We start from the raw sequence: 24,663 nt of genomic DNA on the forward strand, positions 1-24,663 counted from the left end.
TCACGTGTAGGCCAGCCTGGGTAAAGGATGCAGCTGGAACGACTGAGTGAATCCTTTCCCACAACGGCAGTTTCCTCCCCTAAAAAGGATGTGAGTGAATCAGATAGGGGTTTTTGCTCCACCCACCCCCTCCCCCCCCCAACAAAAAATGGTTTCATCGTTAGATTCTGAACTCCAGTTTCTGAACAAATTCCAATTCCGCCATCTGCCGCGGCCGGATTCGAACCCAGCAGCCCCGAAACTGGGTCGATAGTCCAGTTGATAATGGCACTCGGCTGTGGCTGCTTCAGTGCGTCCACAATTGGGAGGAGCAGGTGAAGCCCTTCCTGCACTGAGAGAGTAGGTGAACGGCCTCTCCCCGGTGTGGAGCCACTGGTGGGTCAGCAGCTTAATCGAGCAGGTGAACCCCTTCCTGCACCAGGGGCCCCCTGAAGGGCCTCTCCCCCTAGTGGAGCTGCTCGTGCCTCCGCAGGCTGCTCACCTGACAGAACCCCTCCCCACACTCGGGGCAGCTGAAAGGCCTCTCCCCCCGTGTGGACCTGCTGGTGCCTCAGCAGGTTGGAGGCCTGGGTAAAGGTCTTCCTGCACTTGGGGCAGCTGAAGGGCCTCTCCCCCGTGTGGACCCGCTGGTGGGTCAGCAGGTTGGAGGAACTGCTGAAGGCCTTCCTGCAGACAGGACAGGGGAATGGCCTCTCCCCCGTGTGGACCCGCCGGTGGGTCAGCAGGTTGGAGGAATTGCTGAAGGCCTTCCCACACTCGGTGCAGGGGAACGGCCTCTTCCCCATGTGGACCCACTGGTGCCTCAGCAGGGCAGAGGCCTGGGTAAAGGCCTTCCCGCACTTGGAACATCTGAACAGCCTCTCCCCCGTGTGGACCCGCCGGTGGGTCAGCAGGGCAGAGGAATCGCTGAAGGCCTTCCCGCACTCGGGGCAGCTGAAGGGCCTCTCCCTGGTGTGAATCCGCTGGTGCCTCAGCAGGGTGGAGGAATCGCTGAAGGCCTTCCCGCAGACATAGCAGGAGAACGGCTTCTCCCCGGTGTGGCTGCGCCGATGCGTCTCCAGGACAGACGGGACATGGAAACCTTTCCCGCAGTCGCCACACTTCCACGGTTTCTCCACGGGGCAGGATTCCTCGGGTCTCTCCATGGCCGAAGCTTCAGTTACACACAACTGCGTGTGGAGCCCCTCCCCACCGTGAATTCCCCTTCCCAGGCCGTATAACTGTTTCAGGCTCCACGGTCAGTGCACTGCAACAGTGGGGTCTCTCATCCAGTCCCACTGACGCTGAAAACATCCTCAAACAGGAACCAAAAAGCTTTGCTCCTTCTCACACAATCACAGTTGGAAAATTGTTGTCGTCCCGATGGATTGAGTGACTGTCAGACATTGATGTCAAAGTGAGGACTGCAGACAATGGAGAGCCCTTCAATCTGTTGATTTTGAAACTTCTGTCTTCAGATCGTCCAATACTCTGTTAAAAAGAGATTACAAAAGTGATCATTGTCAGTGCAGGGTAGAAATTCAGAACTAGGAATTCAACTTTCTGCGGAATATTCTTTTCTTTTCTAATTCCACAAAATTGAAAGCACCATCCCCCTCTGTTCTCACTCCGCTCTAACTAACTCCCCTGAAGATGCTGATTCAGGATCTTACAGGGGCAGAAAAGCAAAAACTGTCAAGACTAACATCAAGAAAAATCCACCTGAAAGTGAATATCTTTCACAACACTGGGATACTGCGGAGAGTGAGCAGGTCTGCCCCTCAGGTCCCTTTTAAATCATTCCCCTCTCAGCTCAAACATATGCCCTCTAGTTCTGGACTCCCATACCCAGGGGAAAAGACCTTGGATATTCACCCAATCCATGCCCCTTATGAACATTCATCAGACAATAGACAATAGGTGCATGAGTAGGCCATTCTGCCCTTCGAGCCAGCACCACCATGGCTGATCATCCACAATCAGTATCCTGTTCCTGCCTTATCCCCATAACCCTTGATCCCACTATCCTTAAGAGCTCTATCCAACTCTTTCTTGAAAGTATCCAGAGACTTGGCCTCCACTGCCCTCTGGGGAAGAGCATTCCATATACCCACCACTCTCTGGGTGAAGAAGTTTCTCTTCAACTCTGTTCTAAATGGCCTACCCCTTATATCTAAACTGTGCCCTCTGGTTCGGCACTCCCCCATCAGCAGAAACATGCTTCCTGCCTCCCGAGTGTCCAATCCTTTAATAATCTTATACGTCTCAATCAGATCCCCTCTCAGCCTTCCAAACTCAAGGGTACACAAGCCCAGTCGCTCCAATCTTTCAGCGTAAGATAGTCCCGCCATTCTGGGAATTGACTTTGTGAACCTATCTTGCATTCCCTCAATAGCCAGATTGCCTTTCCTCAAAATTTGGAGACCAAAACTGCACACAGTACTCCAGGTGCAGTCTCACCAGGTCCCTGTACAGCTGCAGAAGGACCTCTTTGCTTCTATACTCAATTCCTCTTGTTATGAAGGCCAGCATGCTATTAGCTTTCTTCACTGCCTGCTGTACCTGCATGCTTACTTTCATTGACTGATGTACAAGAACACCTAGATCCCCTTTACCTAACTTGACTCCATTTAGGTAGCAATCTGCCTTCCTGTTCTTGCCACCAAAATGGATAACCACACATTTATCCACATTAAACAGCATCTGCCATGCATCTATCCACTCACCGAGCCTATCCAGGTCACCCTGTATTCTCCTAACATCCTCCTCACATTTCACCCTGCCACCCAGCTTTGTGTCATCAGCAAATTTGCTAATATTACTTTTAATACCTTCATCTATATCGTTAATGTACATTGTAAAAAGCTGCGGTCCCAGCACTGATCCCTGCGGTACCCCACTGGTCACCGCCTGCCATTTCGTAAGGGAGCCGTTTATCACTACTCTTTGTTTCCTGTCAGCCAACCAATTTTTAATCCATGTCAGTATTTTGCCCTCAATACCATGTGCCCTAATTTTGCTCACTAACCTCCTATGTGGGACTTTATCAAAGGCTTTCTGAAAGTCCAGGTATACTACATCCACTGGATCTCCCTTGTCCACCTTCAGAGTTACATCCTCAAAAAATTCCAGAAGATTAGTCAAGCATGATTTCCCCTTCATAAATCCATGCTGACTCTGACCTATCCTGTTACTGCTATCCAGATGTGTCATAATTTCGTCCTTTATAATTGACTTCAGCATTTTTCCCACCACTATAATCCTCTGTTTTCTCTCTCCCTCCTTTCTTAAAAAGTGGGACAACATTAGCCACCCTCCAATCTGCAGGAACTGATCCTGAATTTATAGAACATTGGAAAATGATCACCAATGCATCCACGATTTCTAGAGCCACCTCCTTCAGTACCCTGGGATGCAGACTATTATGTCCTGGGGTCATATCGGCCTTCAGACCTAACAGTCTCTCCAGCACCATTTCCTGCCTAATTCAAATTCCCTTCAGTTCAGGTCCTTCAGCCACTATTACATCTGGGAGATTAGATCTGTCTTCACTGGGGAAGACACGAGCAAAGTACCAATTCAACTCTTCTGCCATTTCTTTGTTCCTCGCAATAAATTCTTTGTTTCTGTCTTCAAGGGCCCAATTTTAGTCTTAATCATTTTTTTTTCTTTTCACATACCTAAAAAAAGCCTTTACTATCCTCCTTTACAATTTTGGCCAGTTTACCTTCGTACCCGATTTGTTCTTTGCATATTTCCTTTTTAGATATCCTCTGTTGTTCTTTAAAAGCTTCCCAGTCCTCCGATTTCCCACTCATCTTTGCTATGTTATACTTTTTCCCTTTTGTCTTTATATGGTCCTTAACTTCCCTCATCAGCCACAGCCACCCCTGCCTGTCCTTCGGATCTTTCTTCCTTTCTGGAATGAACTGGTCCTGCATCTTCTGCATTATACCCAGAGATACCTGCCATTGTTCCTCCACTGCCATCCCTGTCAGGGGATTGCACCATTGAACATTGGCCAGCTCCTCGCTCGTACCTCCATAGTTTCCCTTATTCAACTGAAATATTGTCACTTCCGATTCTACCCTCTCCCTTTCAAACTGCAGATTAAAGTTTATTGTATTGTGGTCACTACCTCCTAATGCCTCTTTTACTTCGGGGTTCCTGATCAAATCCGGTTCGATGCACAACATCTGGTCGGCTCCAGCACAAGCTGTTCTAAGAATCCATCTCGGAGACACTCCACAAACTCCCTTTCTTGGGGTCCAGTACCATCCTGATTCTCCCAGTCTACCTGCATGTTGAAATCCCCCATAACAATGTACTAATATCTTTGCGACAGGCCAATTTCAGCTCCTTATTCAACTTACACACTACATCCAGGCTACTGTTTGGGGGCCTGTAGATAACTCCCATTATGGTCTTTCTACCCTTAGAATTTCTCAGTTCGAGCCATACTGACTCTCCAACCCCTGATTCTAGGTCCCCCCATGCAAGGGACTGAATATCATTCCTTACCAACAGGGCCACCCCACCCCCCTCTGCCAGTTAGTCTGTCCTTACGATAGCACGTATACCTTTGGAATATTCATTTCCCAGGCTCTGTCCACTTGAAGCCACATCTCAGTTATCCCCACATCATCATAACTGCCAATTTCCAAATGAGCCTCAAGTTCCTCCACCTTATTGCTAATGCTTGGTGCATTCATATTTTTAATTTGTTACTCCCCTCACCCTTCCCATCAATCCCTATTTCACTTGACCTTACGGCATGATCCTTTTCTTTTGAGTTTTCTGCTCCATTGATTCCGTTGTCTTTCTTGACTTCTCTTGTTCTAACTTTCTTCTTAAACTTCCAGTTTGTCCCCTCCCCCCGACTATTTAGTTTAAATGCAGCTGTGTTGCAGTGGACAACCTACCTGCCAGAATGCTGGTCCCCCACCTATTAAGGTGCAACCCGCCCCTCTTGTATAATTTATCCTTCCCGCTAAACGTCAGCCTCTCATGCGCCAGGGAAAATATCCCTGGCCTATTCAGCCTCCCCCTGTAGCTCAAACCCTCCAACCCTGGCAACAGCCTTGTAAATCTTTTCCAACTCCTTTCAAAGTTTCACAACATCTTTCCTCTAGCAGGGAGACCAGAACTGAATGCAGTATTCCAAAAGTGGTCTCACCAATGTCCTGTACAGCTGCAACATGACCTCCCAACCCCTCTACTCAATGTTCTGACCAATAAAGGGAAGCATCCCAAACACTTTCTTCAGTATCTTCCTGAGACTCCGCTCTCGAGGAACAATGAACCTGCACTCCAAGGTCTCTTCGTTCTCCAACTTAACATTTGGATAAGTACATGAATAGGAAAGGTTCGGAGGGATATGGACCAATCAAGGTGGGACTAGCTTAGTTTCTGAATATAGTCAGCATGGACTCGTTGGGCTGAAGGGTCTGTTTCTGTGCTGTCTGACTAACTATTCTGTACTGGTCTTGAAATCATTTCCTTGCCTTCCCCCACAAACATCCACTTCTTTGTTGTTCAAAAATCAGTTGAGTTCAGCCTTGAATATATTCAATGACCCCCTAATTGCAGGGAGACATCCCCACTTCCGATCTGAATTCCTCTTGCTAATACACCACTTGCCTTGCTGACTGCTTGCTGCACCTGTCTGACAACTGGCAGTGACTGGTGTAGGAGGACGCTGAGGCCCCTTTGCACATCCACACATCATTCCTGATGAAGGGCTGGTGCCCGAAACATCAACTCTCCTGCTCCTCGGATGCTGTCTGACCTGCTGTGCTTTTCCAGCACCACACTTTTCGACTCTGATCTCCAGCATCGGAAATTCACCTCCTTTCTGCTTTTCTTTCCCCCCACAGTAAAGGCTGTAACTTTACATTGTGGCACTCCATTTGCCATGTGTTTGCCAATGGTGGTCTTCTCGACATCGGGGACCCTGAGCATAAACTTGGGGAACGGTTCGCCGAGCATCGCAGCTGGGTCCACAGAAGCCGACTGGACCTCCCAGTCACCACCCATTTTAATTCCCCTTCCCAATATGACCATCTTTGGCCTCTTCCATTGTCACAACAAAGCACACTGCAAATTGGAGGAACAACCCACCTTCTGCCTGGGCAGCCTGCAGCCCTGAGGATCAACACGGAGTTCTCCAATTTCAAATCACCTCCCTTCACCACTCTGGAAAAAGGGGGTGAGAAAAGAGAGTCCCGGGCTCAGAGATGTTGGACAGGGGAAGGGCATTGTGGTCTGGGGTGAAGCTTAATCTTCATTCAGAGAGAGAGAGGAGCAGGAGCTTCAGAAGCTAATGGTCCAACTTCTGTATTTAGACAATGGGGGGGCTCTGATAGGCAGGAGGACAATTCCAACTCTGGATTCCTCCCGTGGGTTAAACTTGTATGTCTGATGATCTTGCTCTATGGGTTATTGACTGTGTACATTATGCAACTCACGGTGGTGCCCGTTCGGTCGCCGACTTTCTCCTGACAGCTTGGTGGCGTCCCCCGCCTCCAACAACGAGCTCAAAGGGTTAGCGGCCGGTGTCTTATTTGTCAGGAACATAACCCCGGAAAAGGCTTGCCTTGTACTCCGGGTAGAACTCCCTTGGCAGAGGGTCCCTTTGAGACACTTCAACTGGACTTCATTGAGTTGCAGAAATGTCAGTGCTATAAATATGTTTCGCTTATTGTTGATGTCTTTTCTAAGTGGATTGAAGTCTACCCTCCTCCTAACGCTACTGCTGAGACAGTGGTGAAGATTTTGCTGAAGGAAATGACTCCCCCGCTTCGGTATACCTGCGTGCATTCGCTCGGACAATGGACCGCACTTTGTTGGTAATAGTAATGAAGAACTCTCGATAAAGGACAGATTTGAGAAGGCCTAAGGAATTCCTTATGAACTTGTAAGCCTCTCTTGGCTCATCCCGGAGATCGTACCTTTGGTAGTCTGGAATTTTAAAAAAAGCTCTTGCAGACAGTTTTAGTTTAATTTTAATCATCCCCTTCATGTAACAGTGATGCTATTAGTACAACCTAACATTGATACCTATAAGCCAGGCTAACTGGATTCTAATAAGCCAGGAGAGTAGGACATTGTTCTCCCTTCAAGAGCCCTAGCAGGCTACTCTGTTGTACTATCACAAACAGACTATCTTTATCCACAAGTTTACAAAGGCTATACTGTCACAAACACAAAAAAGTTAACAAAACCACTGCATGTTCTGAACTAGACAGATAATAGTGAAGGACAATAATTCAAGGGAGAAGTCAATTGATAGCGAGTTTCATTTTGAGGTCAGAATCAAACATTGTTATTAATTTCACAAAGGGACAGCCGTGAATGTTATCACTCGGTGTCCTGTTTTTTACAGGTTCACTGATGTTCAGGCAAACGTTCTTAATTGTCTTACTCTCTATTGTGCAGCAAATGTGTTATATTATTCAAAATTAAACATTTTAGTCAAAATGTTTAAGGATAGGTTTTCCTACTGCCACCTGTTTGCTGAAGTCTTTTAACTCTACTGCCAGGTCGTATGAGAATTGCTTTAATGGTACCAGCTATGGGTGTGCAATTGTTCATGTTCTACATAACATCTCCTGCCTATTTGAGACTTGTCTCACCCACTCGTGTAAGACAAAGGGGCCATATACCTCCTGCCCGTATAGACAAACAGCTTGTGTTCCACTGGCTGGGATACAGAAGGCCTTATGCGGCATGAGTAACTATGTACGGACCCGGGACGGAATCCTTCCCTTGTGCATTTATGGGGTCCTTTTTCTTTTCAGAATCTCATACTGTCACCAAGACCACTTGCAATTGAGTTAAGGGAGAGCTTAATGGGAACAGAATTCTGAGGACCACTGTCTATCAGATGTACAGCACAGAAACAGGCCCTTTGGTCCAACGCGTCTATGCTGGCAAGATATCCTAAATCTATCTGGTCCCATTTGCTAACACTTGGCCCATATCCCTGTAAAACCCTTCCTAGTCATATATACATCCAGATGCCTTTTAAATGTTGTAATTGTACCAGCCTCCACCACTTCCTCTGGCAGCTCATTCCTTAGATGCACTGCCCTCAATATAGGAATTGCCCCAAAGGTCCCTTTTAAATCTTCCCCCCACCCTCACCCTAAACCTGTAGTTCTGGACTCCCCCTTCCCAGGGAAAACACCTTGTCTTTTTACCCTCTCCATGCCCCTCATGATTTTATAGAAATCTGTGGGGTCACCCCTCAGCCTCTGGCACTCGAAGGAAAACAGCCCCAGCCTGTTCAGCTCAAACCCTGACAACATCCTTGTCAATCTTTTCTGAATCCTTTCAGGTTTCACAACATCCTTCCTCTAGCAGAGAGACCAGAACTGCACACAACATTCCAAAAGTGGCCTAACCAGTGTCTGGTGCAGCTACAACATAACTTCCCAACTCATCTACTCAATTAAAAGGATTGAGAAAGTTCTCAAAACCCACAACAGACACTGGAGGAACTTTTGCGGGTCAGCTTGGAACATCAGGGCGGGGGGATGGGAATGAGGGAAGGAAGCTGAATGTGCTGGAGCCAAGGTGGAGGAAGAACAGAGGATGCAATACCGGCTTGAAGCTGCAATGAGGAATATTGCATGTGCTGTACTTGGACCTGTTGCAGTTACTGGTGGGAATCGGGTACATTTTAAACATCAAAACAGAAAAGATATCCAGCCCTCCCCCTTCCCAATCTCTATCCTTCAGTCCCTCCTCACCCGGGTAACTAAGACACATACCTGAGTTTGCGGAGTCTGCTCCCTCCCTGGATTCACTCCAGTTGCAACAAGGGAACAGACTTCCCGGCCTCCCGTCTCTCCGGCCCTCCCAGGATGAGGCGATGCCCAGAGGGAGGGAGTGTCACTCAAACTGACATGGCCACTTCCGCATTATGACGTCATTAAAGGGGCGGGGAAAGGTGACAGTGAAGGGGGCGGGGCGAGGTGGACAGCGGGGCCCCCTCACTGCACCTGCGCGGCCCTGCAGCAGAAGGGGAGGAGAATCCCTTTCCCTTCAGGAAATCCCCACAGTGTGGCAGCAGGCCACACTGCCCCACTGACCCTCCCAAGGGTAACCCATTCCCCCACCCCCACTGCTCTCCATTTAACCCTGAATAATACACCTAACCTGCACATCTTTGGATATTATGCGGAATTTGGCATAGCCAATCTACCCGAACCTGCACATCCCTGGGCACTATGGGTAATTTAGCATGGCCAATTCACCCTAACCTGCACATCCCGGGGCACTATGGGTAATTTAGCATGGCCAATCCACCCTAACCTGCACATCCCTGGGCACTATGGATAATTGAGCATGGCCAATCTACCCTAATGTGCACATCTCTGGGCACTATGGGTAATTTAGCACAGCCAATCCACCCTAACCTGCACATCCCTGGTCACTATGGATAATTTAGCATGACCAATCCACCCTAACCTGCACATCCCTGGGCACTAGGGGTAATTTAGCATGACCAATCCACCCTAACCTGCACATCCCTGGGCACTAGGGGTAATTTAGCATGACCAATCCACCCTAACCTGCACATTCCTGGGCACTAGGGGTAATTTAGCATGACCAATCCACCCTAACCTGCACATCTCTGGTCACTAGGGGTAATTTAGCATGACCAATCCACACTAACCTGCACATCCCTGGGCACTAGGGGTAATTTAGCATGACCAATCCACCCTAATGTGCACATCTCTGGGCACTATGGGTAATTTAGCACGGCCAATCCACCCTAACCTGGACAAAGTTAAAAACCACACAACGTTCCCCGTCCAACTCTATTTTGATTTAGTCCCTACCCTCCCCTTCACTGTTTTGATCACACAGCATTGTCCTGTGGTTTGAAGGGCAGTGCTGGTCACTGGACACTCGGGTGTTTTTATATCTTCCTGGTGGTGGAAATTGAATAAAGATTTGTGCACTTTGTGTCCTTCACTGTGTTTTACACCTGCACACACACACACACACCATGGGTGCTGGGGAAAAAATAAGCACTGCCGCACTTAGGCGGTAGTGTGGGGGTTGAAAAAAAAGAGAAAAAAGAAGAAAAGAGAGAAAAAAAATATATAAACAGAGGGGATAAAAATAAGCACTACCGCACTTAGGCGAAAGAAAAAAAAACCACACAACGCCAGGTTTTGTCCAACAGGCTTCTTTGGAACCAGTAGCTTTCGGAGTGCTGCTCCTCCATCAGGTGGTTGTGGAGAATAATATCATAAGACACAGAATTTATAGCAAAACATTCCCGTGTCCTGCCACTGAAATGATATATTGAAAAAACCTGGGATTGTTAAGTTTTTATCTTTTCGAATGGGTTGCAGGTATCATGACATCTTCTAGTCTGTCACCTTCTCAAGATAACTCAAGGTTTCATCGCAAAATGTGACATCTCAGCTCAGACAATGCAGTAAAGGTGTGAGGTCAGAGTCTTCTGTGTCCCGATCTTGGGTCAGACTGATTCTATTTCCAAAGTGGAATTCACAAAATATTGCACGTATTGAGTGCCTGCAGATTTTGCATTTTTTGAGCAAAATAGAACGTATCTGCAAATATAATTCTGTAGATACACATTCACTGGCATGGACCTCTATGTGTGCGTATGTGCATGAGGGAGAGAAAAAGTCTACATCAGTGCTGTCTATCTCTATGCGTATTTGATAACAGATGCTTTATTTCTAGTGATGTAAATCCAAGCTGCATATGAATAGTTAAATGTAAGCGAGAGAGAGAATTCCTCAAGTTGGGCATGAGGAGAAACCTGTGAGATCCCTCCTTCTGGTTTTCTTCCTCATAAACATACAGTAAACACAAGCATGTATTTATTTCTCATTTTGTTTCATTTCTCTTGTTTTATACCCTGCGATGATGTGGGAGAATTATTAGATTTGGGTCAGCCATTTCGTCACATATTAAAGCCTGGAAACCATTTTGAATCTCAGCTTAGTGCCTGCTTGCTAAAGCTTGTGTTTCCCAGGCTCAGCGGAGACGGTTGGCCTTGCAGCTTTACTGCTTCCTGATAAACAAATTCTTTCCTGACATGGGACTTTATTTCCATCCCCCACAGTTGGCGAGTCAGGCAGGAGATACCCTGGTCCTCTCAGGTCACCGGCCGATATCCTTTGAGAGATGAAATATAGAGGGTGGTTGCTGTTTTTGTTGTGTCCAAAATAAAGAGGAAAGCTGGCCAGGGACAAAAATGCTGTTAGAAATGTTGATACAATTCTCCCTACTCAGCCACAAGATACTAGTGAGAGAACTCAACAGGGTCCTAGCGTCTGGACGTAATGTTACTGAGAGCACTTGTGCTTTACAAAGTTAGTAATAATGAATTTGCTTGCCCCAGGGCTTTGAGAGGTGAAACCCTATTTGATAAGCCCTAGACCCACACTGAGGTCCGTGCCATGCTTCAAGATGCCCCCGATCTGTTCGAGTGCCCAACATTACTTTTAATTGGTGAGTAGAAATCTGCAGTAAGTATAATCGCTCGCTTCAGGATGTCCTGACTTGAATGAATTCGACATACAGGACACATTGGGCAACTATGAAAGACTCCGTTGTACTTCCCCCGAGTTGTGGACTCATGCAGAGACATGAACAACTTGCTTTGGAAATAGTGTTCAACTTACAAATGGAACAGCTGAGAGGGATTTAGAGTTTGCACACTTGGCTAAGCAGCAATGTGTCAGGATTTATGAGGCTCAACTCCCTAACTTGGGCTGTTCTGGAATGTGAGTGCCTCATTACCCTTGGAAGGAAGGAATAATCAAAGCTGACAAACTGAGACATGTAGAAAGTTGAAGAGTGTTACACAGAGAGAGAGAGGGGTGCAGGCAGAGAGAGTGTGTTTGTTAACCACCTCCTTGCCTGGTCAGCCTTTTTCCCTGTCGACAACTTGCTTTTATAGAATCACCTCACGTACATTGTTATGAATATTGTCGAATAAGAGTAGATGTATTTAGTAGATGAATCAAAACCATCCCAATGGCTGAAACAGCGGACACTCTCGTGTTGGACAAGTGGGAAATAATTGCATCAGTGAACCAAAACTCTTCAGAGTTTACATTCACGGGAAGGCCAAGCCTCAGCATTAGGACCGGGGCATATTGGGGCTGAGATGGAAAGGCCCGTTCCTAGTCCCTGCTGGGGTTCCCCGGTCAACAGTCAAGGTCATGGGGAGGCCGCATGGACACACACACAACACAATGAAAACGAGCGCCACCTCCTGGAGGAACACCAGAAGACCCCCGTCAGAGACACATCTTCAGTCTTCATCGTGAATGGTTCAGCCTGATCATTCTGCCTTTCACTGCACTCTTCCTTATCTTTCTTTCACTGACTATGTTTGATTGGGCCTGATAACCTCTAATAAACAGGAATTACAGTTTAATACTTTTTTTTATGCACAGAAGGTCAACCACTCTAGCTGCTAGGTATGTGCCCATATCCCCATCCATCCCGAACTCGTACCAAGCGACCCCTTATGGTGTTTGAGCAACTTGCAGCTTTCTTTTCCCCTGCCTTTGGAACTGCTCGACTGGAAATCAAAGTCACCTCGCAGACAATCCTGTGCTCGGCTCAGTTCACTGTTGCGGCCCTCCTCTCCAGCGATCTCCCAGATGCCGAGATTTCCCATTCCTGATGAAACCCCTGATGATGATTCCCAATCCCTGGCACCTCCTGCCCCTGTCCTTACTGAACCCGAGGACTATCCAATCTCCAGGCACCAACCCCTGACAATCCCTCTGGCTCTGGGTATAATCCCCCTTTTGCTGACACCCCCAAACTCCTCTTTTTAATAAAAAAGGAGGGATTGTGGGAGAATGTGATCAAAATTGACAAAACTGCATGGAAGCCATATTGTCACAAAGCAATGTTTGCAGTAAAATGTAGCCTGTTAACAGAATGCTGTCTGAGCCCTAGCTAAGGAATTCTGTTTTGATAGCCTGACCTTGCAGCTGCAGGCTGTCTCTGCTCCTCAGGCCATTAGACTGTGCTGCTTCATAGAATGATGGATTGGTTCTCTCTGTCCCTTATCAGTAATTCGAGCCGAGCTGAACCTGCAGTGTAAGATAACATTCAGTTTTGTAGACATGAAGAAATGTAGGTCTGGACAATGTATGTGAACCTTACGACTGCCCCTCAGTTGCATAATTAATGGAGAGTGGGGCTTGTGTTTACGTAAAACTTGTAACATTCTGTATTTTATTGGAATACGTCAGACTTTATTTTGAACTAAGAGGTATTCCCCAATGGCAACGAATAAAGCTAGTTAATTGCTCAAGGTCTCCTCTCCTGACTACTTTACTTTAAACGATTTGACACACGAGTTACTTTGCTCCAACAGTACTAATAGTTACATCAAAGGGAGAGAGAATTCCTCAAGTACGGCACTATCAGAATCCTGGGACAGCCCTATTTCTGGTTTACTTCCTAATGAACAAACATTAGGCATTTATTTATTTCTGATTTTGTTTCATTTTTCTTGTTTGATTCCCTGCTGTGACTACACTCTGTATCTGGAATGGTGACAGGCTGAGATTGTAGGTTGGCTTTCGATTGACTGAATGTTTTCTTGTTCTGGAAGCTGTCAAAGAGGCGTGAAAGCTTCAGCAGAAGTCCAGCAAAGGTGAGGACAGACCAACATCTTACTCTGTGGGAACAGGGAGATCAGAGGACAGAGAGATCAGGCCCTGAAACCCAAGCTGACACCAGACTACCCTGTGATCAGTGCTTTGATTAGCAGTGCCAACCCTCTGCCTTTACCTCGCTTCCTATCTGACTCCCCCCCTCAATATTCAGGATCCAATCCTTGCCATCCTGAAGCCATGTCTCTGTGAGGAGTCTCAGACCATAATTCCGCATTCAGACAGTGGCGGAGGTTCTGATTGGCAGGAGGACCAGGCCCCTTCCGGTCCTAGAGGGTTTCCCAAAGATTGGTCTCCCCGTCCACCCGATCGACTAGGGGCGGGCGTCCCATGCCGATCTCACACATGCGCACTATGAACACTGCTCACGGCCAATAGAGCGGTGTCTCGATCGCATGGGATTGTGGGTATTACATCAGCCATTAAAGAGATGAAAGCCAGTGTCCCATATGCCTTCTTAACCGTCCTTTTTCATGTGTGAATGACGAACACGCCAAGAGGTAGTCTTTAAGCGATTTTCAATTGATAGACTGAGTGAATCACTACAGGTGTTTAACTCTCTATTTCCAGTTCAGTGTCAGTATATCGCTCTTTATCTGTCCTCAAATAAGGACCGAATCAAAGCGCGTCGTCTGTTCCACCTGAACGCCGATTTTTTTTTTTAGTTTGCAGGTTCCAACCCTCCGTTTCAATCATTTATTAAAAGTTATTCGTGTTACATGGGCATCGCTGGCTAGCCAGCATTTAGTTCCCCTTGAAAAGGTGATGGTGACCTTCTGTGGTCCACACGCTGTACGGTGACCCACAATGTCCTGAGGGAGAGAATTCCAGGATTTAGACCCAGCAACACTGAAGGAACAGCAATATGTTTCCAAGTCAAGATGGTGAGTGGATTGGAGGGGTACTTGCAAGAGGTTGTGTTCCCAAGTATCTTTTGCCCTGGTCGTTCTAGAGGTAGTGGTTGTTGGTTTGGAAGATATTTTCTAAGGATCTTTGGTGAATTTCTGTGTTGCATCTTGTACACCGTACACATTCCTGCTTCTGAACAGTGGGAAAGAGGGAGTGGATGTATGTGGAGATGGTGCCAATCAAGCAGGCGACTTTGTCCTGGATGGTATCAAGCTTTTTGGATGCTGTTGAAGCTGCACCCATCCAAGCTGGTGCGAGAGTATTCCATTACACTGCTGACTTGTGCCTTGAAGAAGATGGACAGAGTTTGGGGAGTCAGGAGGCGAGTTACTCGCCATAGTATCCCTGACCTGTTGCCTGCTCTTGTTGCCATTGTGTCTGTGATTAGTCTAGTTGAGTTTCTGGTCAATGGTAAACCCCAAGAACGTTGATAGTGGGGTGTTTAGTGACAGTAACACTGTTGAATATCACGAGGTAGTGGTCAGATTATCTCTTCTGGGGATGAGTCATTGTTTGGCATTGGCATGGCATATATGTTACTTGCCACTCCTGAGCCCATTGGATATTGTTAAGATCTTGTTGCATTTCAAACTGAACTGCTTCAGTTTGTGAGGAGTTGTGAATCGTGCCGAACATTGTGCAATTATTGGTGAATATCTCCACCTCTGACCTTATGATGGAGGAAGGTCACTGATGAAGATGGTTGAGCCTAAGAAGACACGACCCTATGAATTCCTGCAGAGACGTCCTGGAACTGAGATGACTGACCTCCAACAACCAAAGCCATCTCTCTCTGTCCCAGGTATCCCTGAACAATTCAGATACACAACAATATTTCAAAACTAATTGAAGGAATACAGATGAAACACCCCTCTTCTGGGAGTCTCCAGTGCAAGGTTTTCTGTTCGGGAAACCATCTGATAAGTGTTGACTGTCATCAACCTTTTTGATCTTGGCCACACACAGCGCCCCCTGTCCATTAGCCCCCGCCACTCCAGCGCCCCCTGTCCATTAGCCCCCGCCACTCCAGCGCCCCCTATCCATTCTCCCTCACCACTCACAGCACCCCCGTTCTTTCCTCCCACCACCCACAGCTCCCACTGTCCATTCCACCGCCAACCACAGCGCCCCTTGTCCATTCTCTCTCCACCCCCAGGTTCTTGCCCATTCTCCCTCTATACTCCAAACACCCTGCCCACTCTCTCTCACGCAACCCTCTGTACCCCTGTCGTTTCATTCCTCAGGCCCTGTCCAGTCCGTCTGCCCACCTTCTACACCCATCTATTCTCTCTCACCCCACCCTCTGTCCCATGTCCATTCTTCCAGCCCCCACCATCCATTCTCTCTCTCTCTCCCCTCCCCCCACCATCTGCCACCCGCCCCATTCTCTCTCCCCTGAAATACACCAGGCTCGGAGTCAGAATTGGGGTTCAATGACAGAGTTTATTGCACAAGGAAATACCGGGGCTCCAGGGAGAGAAAGACACCAACAGCACAGTGTCAGCTGCGAGACTTCTCTCGACCCGGAGCACACGTCAAGAAACTTTTATACATTTTGTGATCCAATCGGTCAGGGATGAGATTATTGTCTTTGTAACATGATTTGTTTATGGTAATCCTTGTAGAATCGTTGATAGTTGATACAATCATTGTCAGTTCCCACACAACCTTTGTTAATTTCCGCACAGTCGTTGTCAGTTTCAGTGCAGACATTGTCCATTTCAATGTCTCCATGGAAATCCATTGTTGTTGTAATGGGCGCTAATTGCTCTCCCTGAGAAGGAGGATTCCTGCAGCCCTGGCTATTAGCATTTGGTATTGAGTCTGTATCATGCTGTTGGCACTTCTATAAGAGGTGTTGGCTGGACCCAGACACTTCGGCGGGCAGTGTTCATTACTCATGAATATTCTCTCCCCCACCCGCCTTAAACTAATCACCTGGGTTGTGAGTCCATTGTGCTAACATTCTGGTGGCCCCAGGCAGTGTCTGTATCTGCTCTGCTGTTTCTCTCCATATTGTGATCCAGCGGCCATCTTGTGTGTCAAGTTGGCCAACTGATGGCTCAGTGACCATCTTGTGTGTCTGTGTGTCTAATGTCACCCTGCCCTGTGCCATCTCCCACTTCTCCGCCACGCCCACTCTCTCTCTCCTCTGTTCAATCTCTCCATCAACCCCACTCATTCTCTGTCTCTCTGTACCCCCTAGTCTCTCTCTACCCCCACCCTCTGCCCCCCGTCCATTTTCTCTTTCTCTGTCCCCCATCCTTTCGGTCTCTTTTCTCCCCAGCCCCCACCACACCGTCCTTTCTCGAGCCTCGAACCATCTTTGACCGCTGTATCAAACCCTTTAAAGGACAGAGAGAGAGAGAGGGAGATAATGGATACTAATGACTCTACCTGAGAGTCAGGAGGGGTGAGAAATGGCTGATCTTCTACACTGAGAATACCTAAAATGATTTTTGCAAGGTTTGTAGCTCAGGTTGAGGTTTAAGGTGTAGGTTTGCTCGCTGAGCTGTAGGTTTGATATCCAGACGTTTAATTACCTGGTGATGAAACCAGTGTCTGTACAAAAAGGTTACCCCTCAGAAACCTTTCCCCCCTCACCCTAAACCCGTGCCCTCCATATCTGGACTCGCGAAACGTGGGGAAAAGACATACAAAAGTTGAGCAGCCAGACAGAATGCAAAAACAATACAATGTCGAATCACAGGGAAAAACAAATTGTAGCTCGACCCCCTTTTTGTCCTATTGGCATTTGGACTCTTAAAATCTGCCAGGAACACCAGCACCCCTAGTGAGCATACTGCGCATGTTTCCCGGTGTCAGTTAAGCAGTGCACATGCCCACCGGTGTCAGCAAAACTCTGGGCATGCTCATTGCTTTCCGCAAAAAAAAGGCGCGCGACCTTCCTTTGATGGCCCAATAGGGAACCGTGGAGGACCAGAACAAAACTGGTCCTCCTGCCAATCAGAGCCACCCCATTGTCTGAATGAGGAAGTTGGACCATGAGTTTCTGAAGCTGCTCCTCCTGCTCCTCTCTTTCTGAATCAACATTGAGCTTCACTCAGACCGCAAATTCCTTCCTCTGTCTCAGATCTGTGAGTACCGCACTCTCTTTTCTCGCCCCCTTTGCCATTTCTATTTCTTTCCGGAGTCCAATTGTTGACTTACACCAACTGAAAGGAAAGGGATTGAACCCAGGGAGGGGACGGACTGTGGAAAAGTGATCGAGGTCTGTGTCTCAATTGGCAAAATAGACAGGCAGGAGGCTGGAAGGACACAGCAAATCAGGCAGCATCAAGAGGTGTAGAAGTCGATATTTCGGGTGTAACCCTTCTTCAGGGCTGGGGGCTGGGGGCTGGGGCTGGGGCTGGGGCTAGGGCTAAAGTGGGGATAGGTGACGATAGGGAGAGGGTCCGGCCTGATTAATCATTGGGTGGAAGAAATCAGGTTGGTGACAGGAAGGAGTGATAGTGAGGGGCACGGGGCTGAGAAGGGAGTCGGGGGATGGAAAGGGAGGTTATTTGAAATTGGAGAACTCGATGTTGGGTCCTGCAGGCTGTAGGCTGCCCGGGCCGAAGATGGGGGTGGTGTTCCCCCAATTTGCAGTTTGGTTCGTTGTGGCAATAAAGGAAGGCTATGATGTTCTTGTCAGAAAGGGAGTGGGAAGGGGAATTAAAATCGATGGTGACTGGGAGGTCTGGTCAGCCTCTCGGACCCGGCTGTGATGCTCACCAATCCGTTCCCCAAGTTTCGGTCTCCCCGAAGTCGAGAAGACCACAATTTACAAATACGTGGCAAATGCAGTATCTCAATGTGAACTTATAGTCTTTGCTATGGAAAAAAAAGCAGAAAGACGGTTTATTATTTAAATGGTGATACTTTGGGATGTGGAGAAAGTGAGAACTGCAGATGCTGGAGATCAGAGGCAAAGTGTGGTGCTAGAAAAAGGCAGTAGGTCAGGCAACATCTGAGGACCTTGAGAGTTGACATTTCGGTCCCGAGCACTTCATCAGGAATGATGTGTGGATGGACAAAGGGTCTGATTCTGTGCTGTATGACTCTAATCATCTTCGGGGAAAGCAGAAGGGTGATTGTGAAGGTTGGAGTTTAAGAGGAGCTTTCAAAGATGTTTGCCCTTAATGGGAGCAGAAGAAGTTACAATGAAATCTTGCATTTGTGAGACAGCAACTGAGTGAGTGAGTAAATCCGAGGTTTTGGTGCAAAGTGGGAATTCATTGCACTGTGAGGATGAAGCCCTACCTATTGAGTCATTTCTACTGGTGAATGAAACCAGGCTGAAGATTAGGAGGAGTAAATTTAGGACAGGGATGAGGAGGAACTGCTTTTCCTGGAGTCTAGTGAATCTATGGAATTCTCTGCCCCAGGAAGCAGTGGAGGCCGCTTCATTAAGTATATTCAAGACACAGTTGGATGGGTTTTTGCATGGTAGGGGAATTAAAGGTAGTTGGGACAATGCAAGGAGGAGGATCTCAGATGATGAATAGATCAGCCATGATCTTAATGAATGGCGGAACAGGTTGGATGGGCCAAATGGCCTTCTCCTGCTTCTATTACAATGTAACTGTAACCCTGCATTTCCCACGTCTAACCCACATAACCTGCACATCCGTCATCATTATAGGGAATTTAGCATGGCCAATCCAAATCAAGGTCGGTGAGCAGTGAGGTGATGTGGGAAATGAACATCAGAGAAAGGGACAAGGAGAGTAAATGTACCAGCAATCAAAACTGGATTCTAAAGATCACAAAAACTGAAACGGTGAGTCTGAATGTGTGCCGCATTGTAACAAAATTGAATGAATTAACTGCACACACTGAAGTGAATAATTATGGTCTGAGACCCCTTACAGAGACATGGCTTCAGGATGACAAGGATTGGATCCTGAATATTGAGGGTGTTGTCTCTGGGAAGCTTGGTAAAGGTAAAGGGTTGGCACTGCTAACCTGCAACCCATTTGAAAAGATGAAAGACTTAACAATCCAGGTTTGTTCAATGGATCATTTCAGTGACAGGACACTGTCGTGTTTTTCTATAAATTCTGTGTCTTATTATTTAATTCTCCACAATCACTTGATGAAGGAGCAGTGCTCCAAAAGCTAGTGCTTCTAAATAAACTTGTTGGACTATAACGTGGCGTTGTGATTTTTAACTTTGTCCAGGTTGGGGGGGAAATTGCTATGCTAAATTACCCATAGTGCCTAGGGATGTGCAGGTTAGGTGTGATAGTCAGGGAGTAGAGCAACAGGTGTAGGGGAATAGATGTGGGTGGGTTACCCTTTGGAGGGTCAGTGTGGACTCGTCGGGCCGAGTGGCCTGCTTCCACACTATGGGGATTCTGTGAAGGGAAGGAATTCCTGCAAACTGTGCAGGGCAGTGCAGGCTAGCCAGCCGGCCGGCCGCGCCCCACCCCATCCTCTCGCCCCTTTTCCCATTCCTAACCCCACCCCTGACCCATTGAAGGCGTCACAACGTGGATGTGGCCCTGTCAGTTTGCATGAAACTCCCTCCCTCTGGGCAATTCTTCATCGTGTGGTGTGTGTGTGTGTGGGGGGGGGTGGGAGGGGGGAGATGCGTGGTGAGTGGGGGGGGGTTGGGGGAGGGGAATCTGTTCACTTGTGCCAACTGGAGTGAATCCAAGGAGGCAGCAGACTCTGCAAACTCATGTATGTGTCTTAATTACCCGGGAGAGGAGGGACAGAAGGATGGGGTGGAGCTGTTTTCCCCATCGCGCCAGAGTCTGAGACTTTTATAAAATCATGAGGATGGGAGAGTCCCGAACTGGAGGGTCATAGATTCAGGGTGAGGGCGGGGGGAGATGTAAAGAGACCTCGGGCAACTTTTTCATGAAGAGGGTGGTGCGTTTATGGAATGAGCTGCCAGAGGAAGTGGTGGGGGCTGGTACAATTCCTGGAGTTAAAAGGCATCTGAATAGGTGTATGAATACAAAGGGTTCAGATGGGTCAGGGCCAAGTGGTGGTAAATGCGACTGGCGTCATAGAGATGTACAGCACGGAAAAAGACCCTTCGATCCAACTCTTCCTTGCTGACCAGATAGCTAACTCAATTTAGTCCCAGCTGTCATCACCCGGCCCATATAGGGGCCAAGTGATGGCAAACGTGACTAGATTAATTTAGGATATCTGGTCAGCTCGGGCAGATTGGGCCAAAGGGTCTGTTTCTGTGCTGTGTGACTCTAATTGTCTTCGGTGAAAGCAGAAGTGTGGTTGTGAAGGCTGGAGTTTCAGGGCATGTTTTGCCCTGACTGGAAGCAGAAGAGTTTGACCGAAGTGTATTTGTGGTATTGCCTTGGTGTCTCATTTTGCTCCCACCTTCTCGGGGTCATTAACCATTTTGTGTCTGGTCCTTCCTCAAGAAGCTGCATTGTAGCTGAATTGACACTTTTTTTTGCTTCCCAAAATCAGACCTGCTCACTCTCAGCAGGATCCCAGTGTTGTGAAAGATATTAACTTTCAGGTGGAGGTATCCAAAATTCAGAGAGATGTCAGTCTTGATGTTTTTGGTTTTCTGCCCCTGTAAGATCCTGAATCAGCACCTTCAGGGGAATTAGTTAGAGCGGAGTGAGAACAGAGGGGAAGGGAGAGTGGGATGGTACTTTCAATTTTGTGGAACAACAAAAGAACAGAATATTCTGCAGAAAGTAGAATTGCTTGTTCAGAATTTCTACCCTACACTGATAGTGATAATTTTTGTAATCCCTTTTTGCAGAGTATATGAAGATCTGAAGTTGGAAGATTCAAAATCAACAGATGAAGGTCTTATGCCCAAAATGTTGACTCTCCCATTCCTCGGATGCTGCCTGACCTGCTGTGCTTTTCCAATGCCACACTTTTCGACACTGACTCTGCAGTGTCTGCAGTCCTCACTTTGACAGTCACTCAATCCATCGGGACCGCAACGGTTTTCAACTATGATTCTGTGAGAAGGAGCAAAGCTTTTTGGTTCCTGTTTGAGTATGTTTTCAGCGTCAGTTTTCACCTGCTGTCAGTGCAAGAAGGCTTCCACCTGCTCCTCCGACCTGCGGAGGCACCAGCGAGTTCACCTGGAGGGGAATTGAAACTGTGATGGCCAAGTTGCATCCTTTGCCCAGTCTGGCCTACACATGACTCCAGGTCTACAGCAGTGTGGTTGACTCTACACTGCCCCACCCCTCCTCGCTCGGCAAATGAGAGGGGAGAAACTTACTTGGAGACAGAGTATGGATTGAAATTGCTGAGTGAGGAGGCAACACATCCTCCTGGTTACAGCTGTACCAAGGATCCAATTACAAAGGGACGACTGGGTGCTAACCAATAGTAAAGAACGTGGGGGTGGGGGGTGGAGTGTATGTACTTTGACCTTGAGCTGTTTAAGAAGCAGCGACTTTTTCTCTGCCTTTTTGCAGGTGGATCTGAAGCTGTAACAAAATTGCGTTGCAATAAAGGTTACCTGAATTTACCCCCTGGCTCAGACTGTCATTGAAAGCTTTGAGCTCCAGGAGGTTTTTGTTTTAAAGCTGATCAGTTCTTTCAGCCTCCTGCACTAAGCTTCCAATGTTGTCTGTCAGATGGAGCAGTGAATGAGGAGCCAGTATCATTCGAAATTGTAAGTTTTTCAGGATTGTAGAGTGCATCATTTCATCGTCATTGTAAAGTTTCCTGGCAGCATCGGGAGGTGTGGGCTGTGTTCAATGGAAACGAGGTGGAGGAGCCAGTGGGGGACTGGCCTGGATGAAGTTAAAAATCACACAACACCAGGTTATAGTCCAATAGGTTTATTTGGAAGCACTAGCTTTCGGAGCGCTGCTCCTTCACCGGGTAGCTGTGGAGCCGGATCAAAAGACACAGAATTGATAGCAAAAGCTCACAGTGTCATGCAACTGATAGGATATATTGAACAAACCTAGATTGCTGTTAAGTCTTCCATCTTTGAGAATGGATTGCAGGTTTTGGTTCATTAATATGTAAATCCCAGAACATCTTTTAAGTTACGTTCTTGAGATGACGTAAGGTTTTATTTTTAAAAAGGCTGACAGCTCAGACAATGCATTAAAGGTGTGAGGTTCGAGCCCGTCATACCCCAATCTTGGATCAGACTGGTTCTATTTCCAAAGTAGGTATTTATAAAATATTACATTGATTGACTGCCTGCAGTTTCTGCACATTTTGAGCAAAGTAGAATGTATCTGCAAATAATTCTGCCAATTCAAATTCACTTCTTAGAGTTATTTGTGTGTGTGCATGTGAGTTTGTGTGTATGCTTGGTAAAGAGTATAAGCCTGTGAGAGTGTTGGGGGGTGTATGTGTGTGTGTGTGTGTATGAGGGAGGTATGAATAAAAGCAAAGGGTTGCATTTTGCTGAAACAAGGAAGGGTGGACCTATACAGGTAGTGGTAGGGCCTTGAGTCTTGTTGGAGAACAGAGACATGGGAGGATTCAGGTGCATAGCTGCATCACTGGGAGACAGGGTGGTCAAGAAGGTGTTTAACACACTTGCCTTCACTGTTCACCCCATTGAGTATAGGAGTTGGGACATCATGTTGAGGTTCTACAGGATGTTGGTGAGGCCACTTGTAGAGTACTGAGTACAGTTCTGGTGGCCCTGTAATAGGAAGAATACTATTAGAGAGGGTTTAATAAAGATTTACCAGGACATTGCCAGGACTGGTGGGTTTGAGTTATAAGGAGAGACTGGGACACTTTTCACTGAAGTGCAGGAGGTTGAGTGGTGATGTCATTGAGATTTATAAAATCATGAAGAGTGGAGGTAAGGTGAATAGCAAAGGGCTCTTCCTTAGTGTAGAGGTGCTCAAAACTAGGAGGTATATTTTTAAAAGTGAGGGGAGAGAGATTTAAAAGGAGCCTGAGGGACAAACATTTTGGTACAGGGTGGTTTGCATATGGAATTAACTTGCTGAGGAAGTGGTAGATGCGGGGACAGTTACAACATTGAAACGACATTTGGATGGGTACATGAATAGAAAGGTTTAGAGGGATATGGGCCAAATGTAAGTAAGTGGGACTAGTTTAGTTTGGGAATCCTGGTCAGCATGGACGAGTTGGACCGAAGGGTCTGTTTCTGCGCTGTCTACCTCTCTGAACCAGAAGTGATCTTATTGAAACCAGTAGAATTCTGAAAGGGGCTTGACGGGATAGATGCCGATAAAATGCTCCTTTGTGGTGGGAGTCATAGAATCCCAACAATGTGGAAGCAGGCCACTCAGCCCATCTATTCCACACTGGCCCTCTGAAGAGCATCCCACCCATACCTAACCCATTTCTCTGTATTTCCCATGGCTAATCTATCCTAACTTGCACATCCCAGGACACTATGGGTAATTTAGCACTGCCAATCCACCCTAAGCTACACCCTAAAATACAGAAGAGGAAGTGTTGGATGTCTTGAAACATAAAGGTGGATAAATCCCCAGGACTTGATCCGGTGTAGCCTAGAGCTCCGTGGGAAGCTAGAGAAGTGATTGCTGGGCCTCTTGCTGAGATATTATCATCAATAGTCACAGGTGAGGTGCCGGAAGACTGGAGCTTGGCCAACATGGTTCCACTGTTTAAGAAGGGTGGTAGTCCAGTAAGCCTGATGGCATTGGTGGGCAAGTTGTTGGAGGGAGTCCTGGGGGACAGGATGTACATGTATTTGGAAAGGCAAGGACTGATTAGGGATAGTCAACATGACACTGTGTGTGGGATATCATGTCTCACAAACTTGACTGAGTTTTTCTGAAGAAGTAACAAAGAGGATAGATGAGGGCAGAGCTGTCGATGTGATCTATATGGACTTCAGTAAGGCATTCAACAACGTTCCCCATGGGAGACTGATTAGCATGGTTAGATCTCATTGAATACAGGGAGAACTAGCCATTTGGATACAGAACTGGCTCAAAGGTAGAAGACAGAGGGTGATGGTGGAGGGTTGTTTTCAGACTGGTGGCCTGTGACCAGTGGACTGCCACAAGGATCGGTGCTGGGTCCTCTACTTTTTGTCATTTACATTAATGATTTGGATGCGAGCATAAGAGGTACGGTTCGTAAATTTGCAGATGAC

General features: G+C 47.2%; 2 protein-coding genes across 2 annotated transcripts in view; one reads left to right on the forward strand and one right to left on the reverse strand.

Moving 5' to 3' along the window:
* LOC140460011 (uncharacterized) overlaps positions 1-24,663 on the forward strand; it is a 209,542-nt gene that overhangs the window by 43,525 nt on the left and 141,354 nt on the right. The window lies entirely within an intron of this gene.
* Positions 144-8,847, reverse strand: LOC140460771 (uncharacterized). Its single transcript, XM_072555449.1, has 2 exons — positions 8,754-8,847; positions 144-1,470 (listed from the first exon to the last, which is right to left on the reverse strand). Exon 2 carries the CDS (start codon positions 1,143-1,145, stop codon positions 381-383), a length of 765 nt encoding a protein of 254 aa, XP_072411550.1. The 5' UTR covers positions 1,146-1,470; positions 8,754-8,847; the 3' UTR covers positions 144-380.

Source organism: Chiloscyllium punctatum, chromosome 36, assembly GCF_047496795.1.
Source record: "Chiloscyllium punctatum isolate Juve2018m chromosome 36, sChiPun1.3, whole genome shotgun sequence".
NCBI classification, from domain to species: Eukaryota; Metazoa; Chordata; class Chondrichthyes; order Orectolobiformes; family Hemiscylliidae; genus Chiloscyllium; species Chiloscyllium punctatum.

Excerpts from the sequence above, each read along its gene's own strand:
- LOC140460771 (XM_072555449.1), bottom strand. The coding sequence starts at position 1,145 with ATGGAGAGACCCGAGGAATCCTGCCCCGTGGAGAAACCGTGGAAGTGT.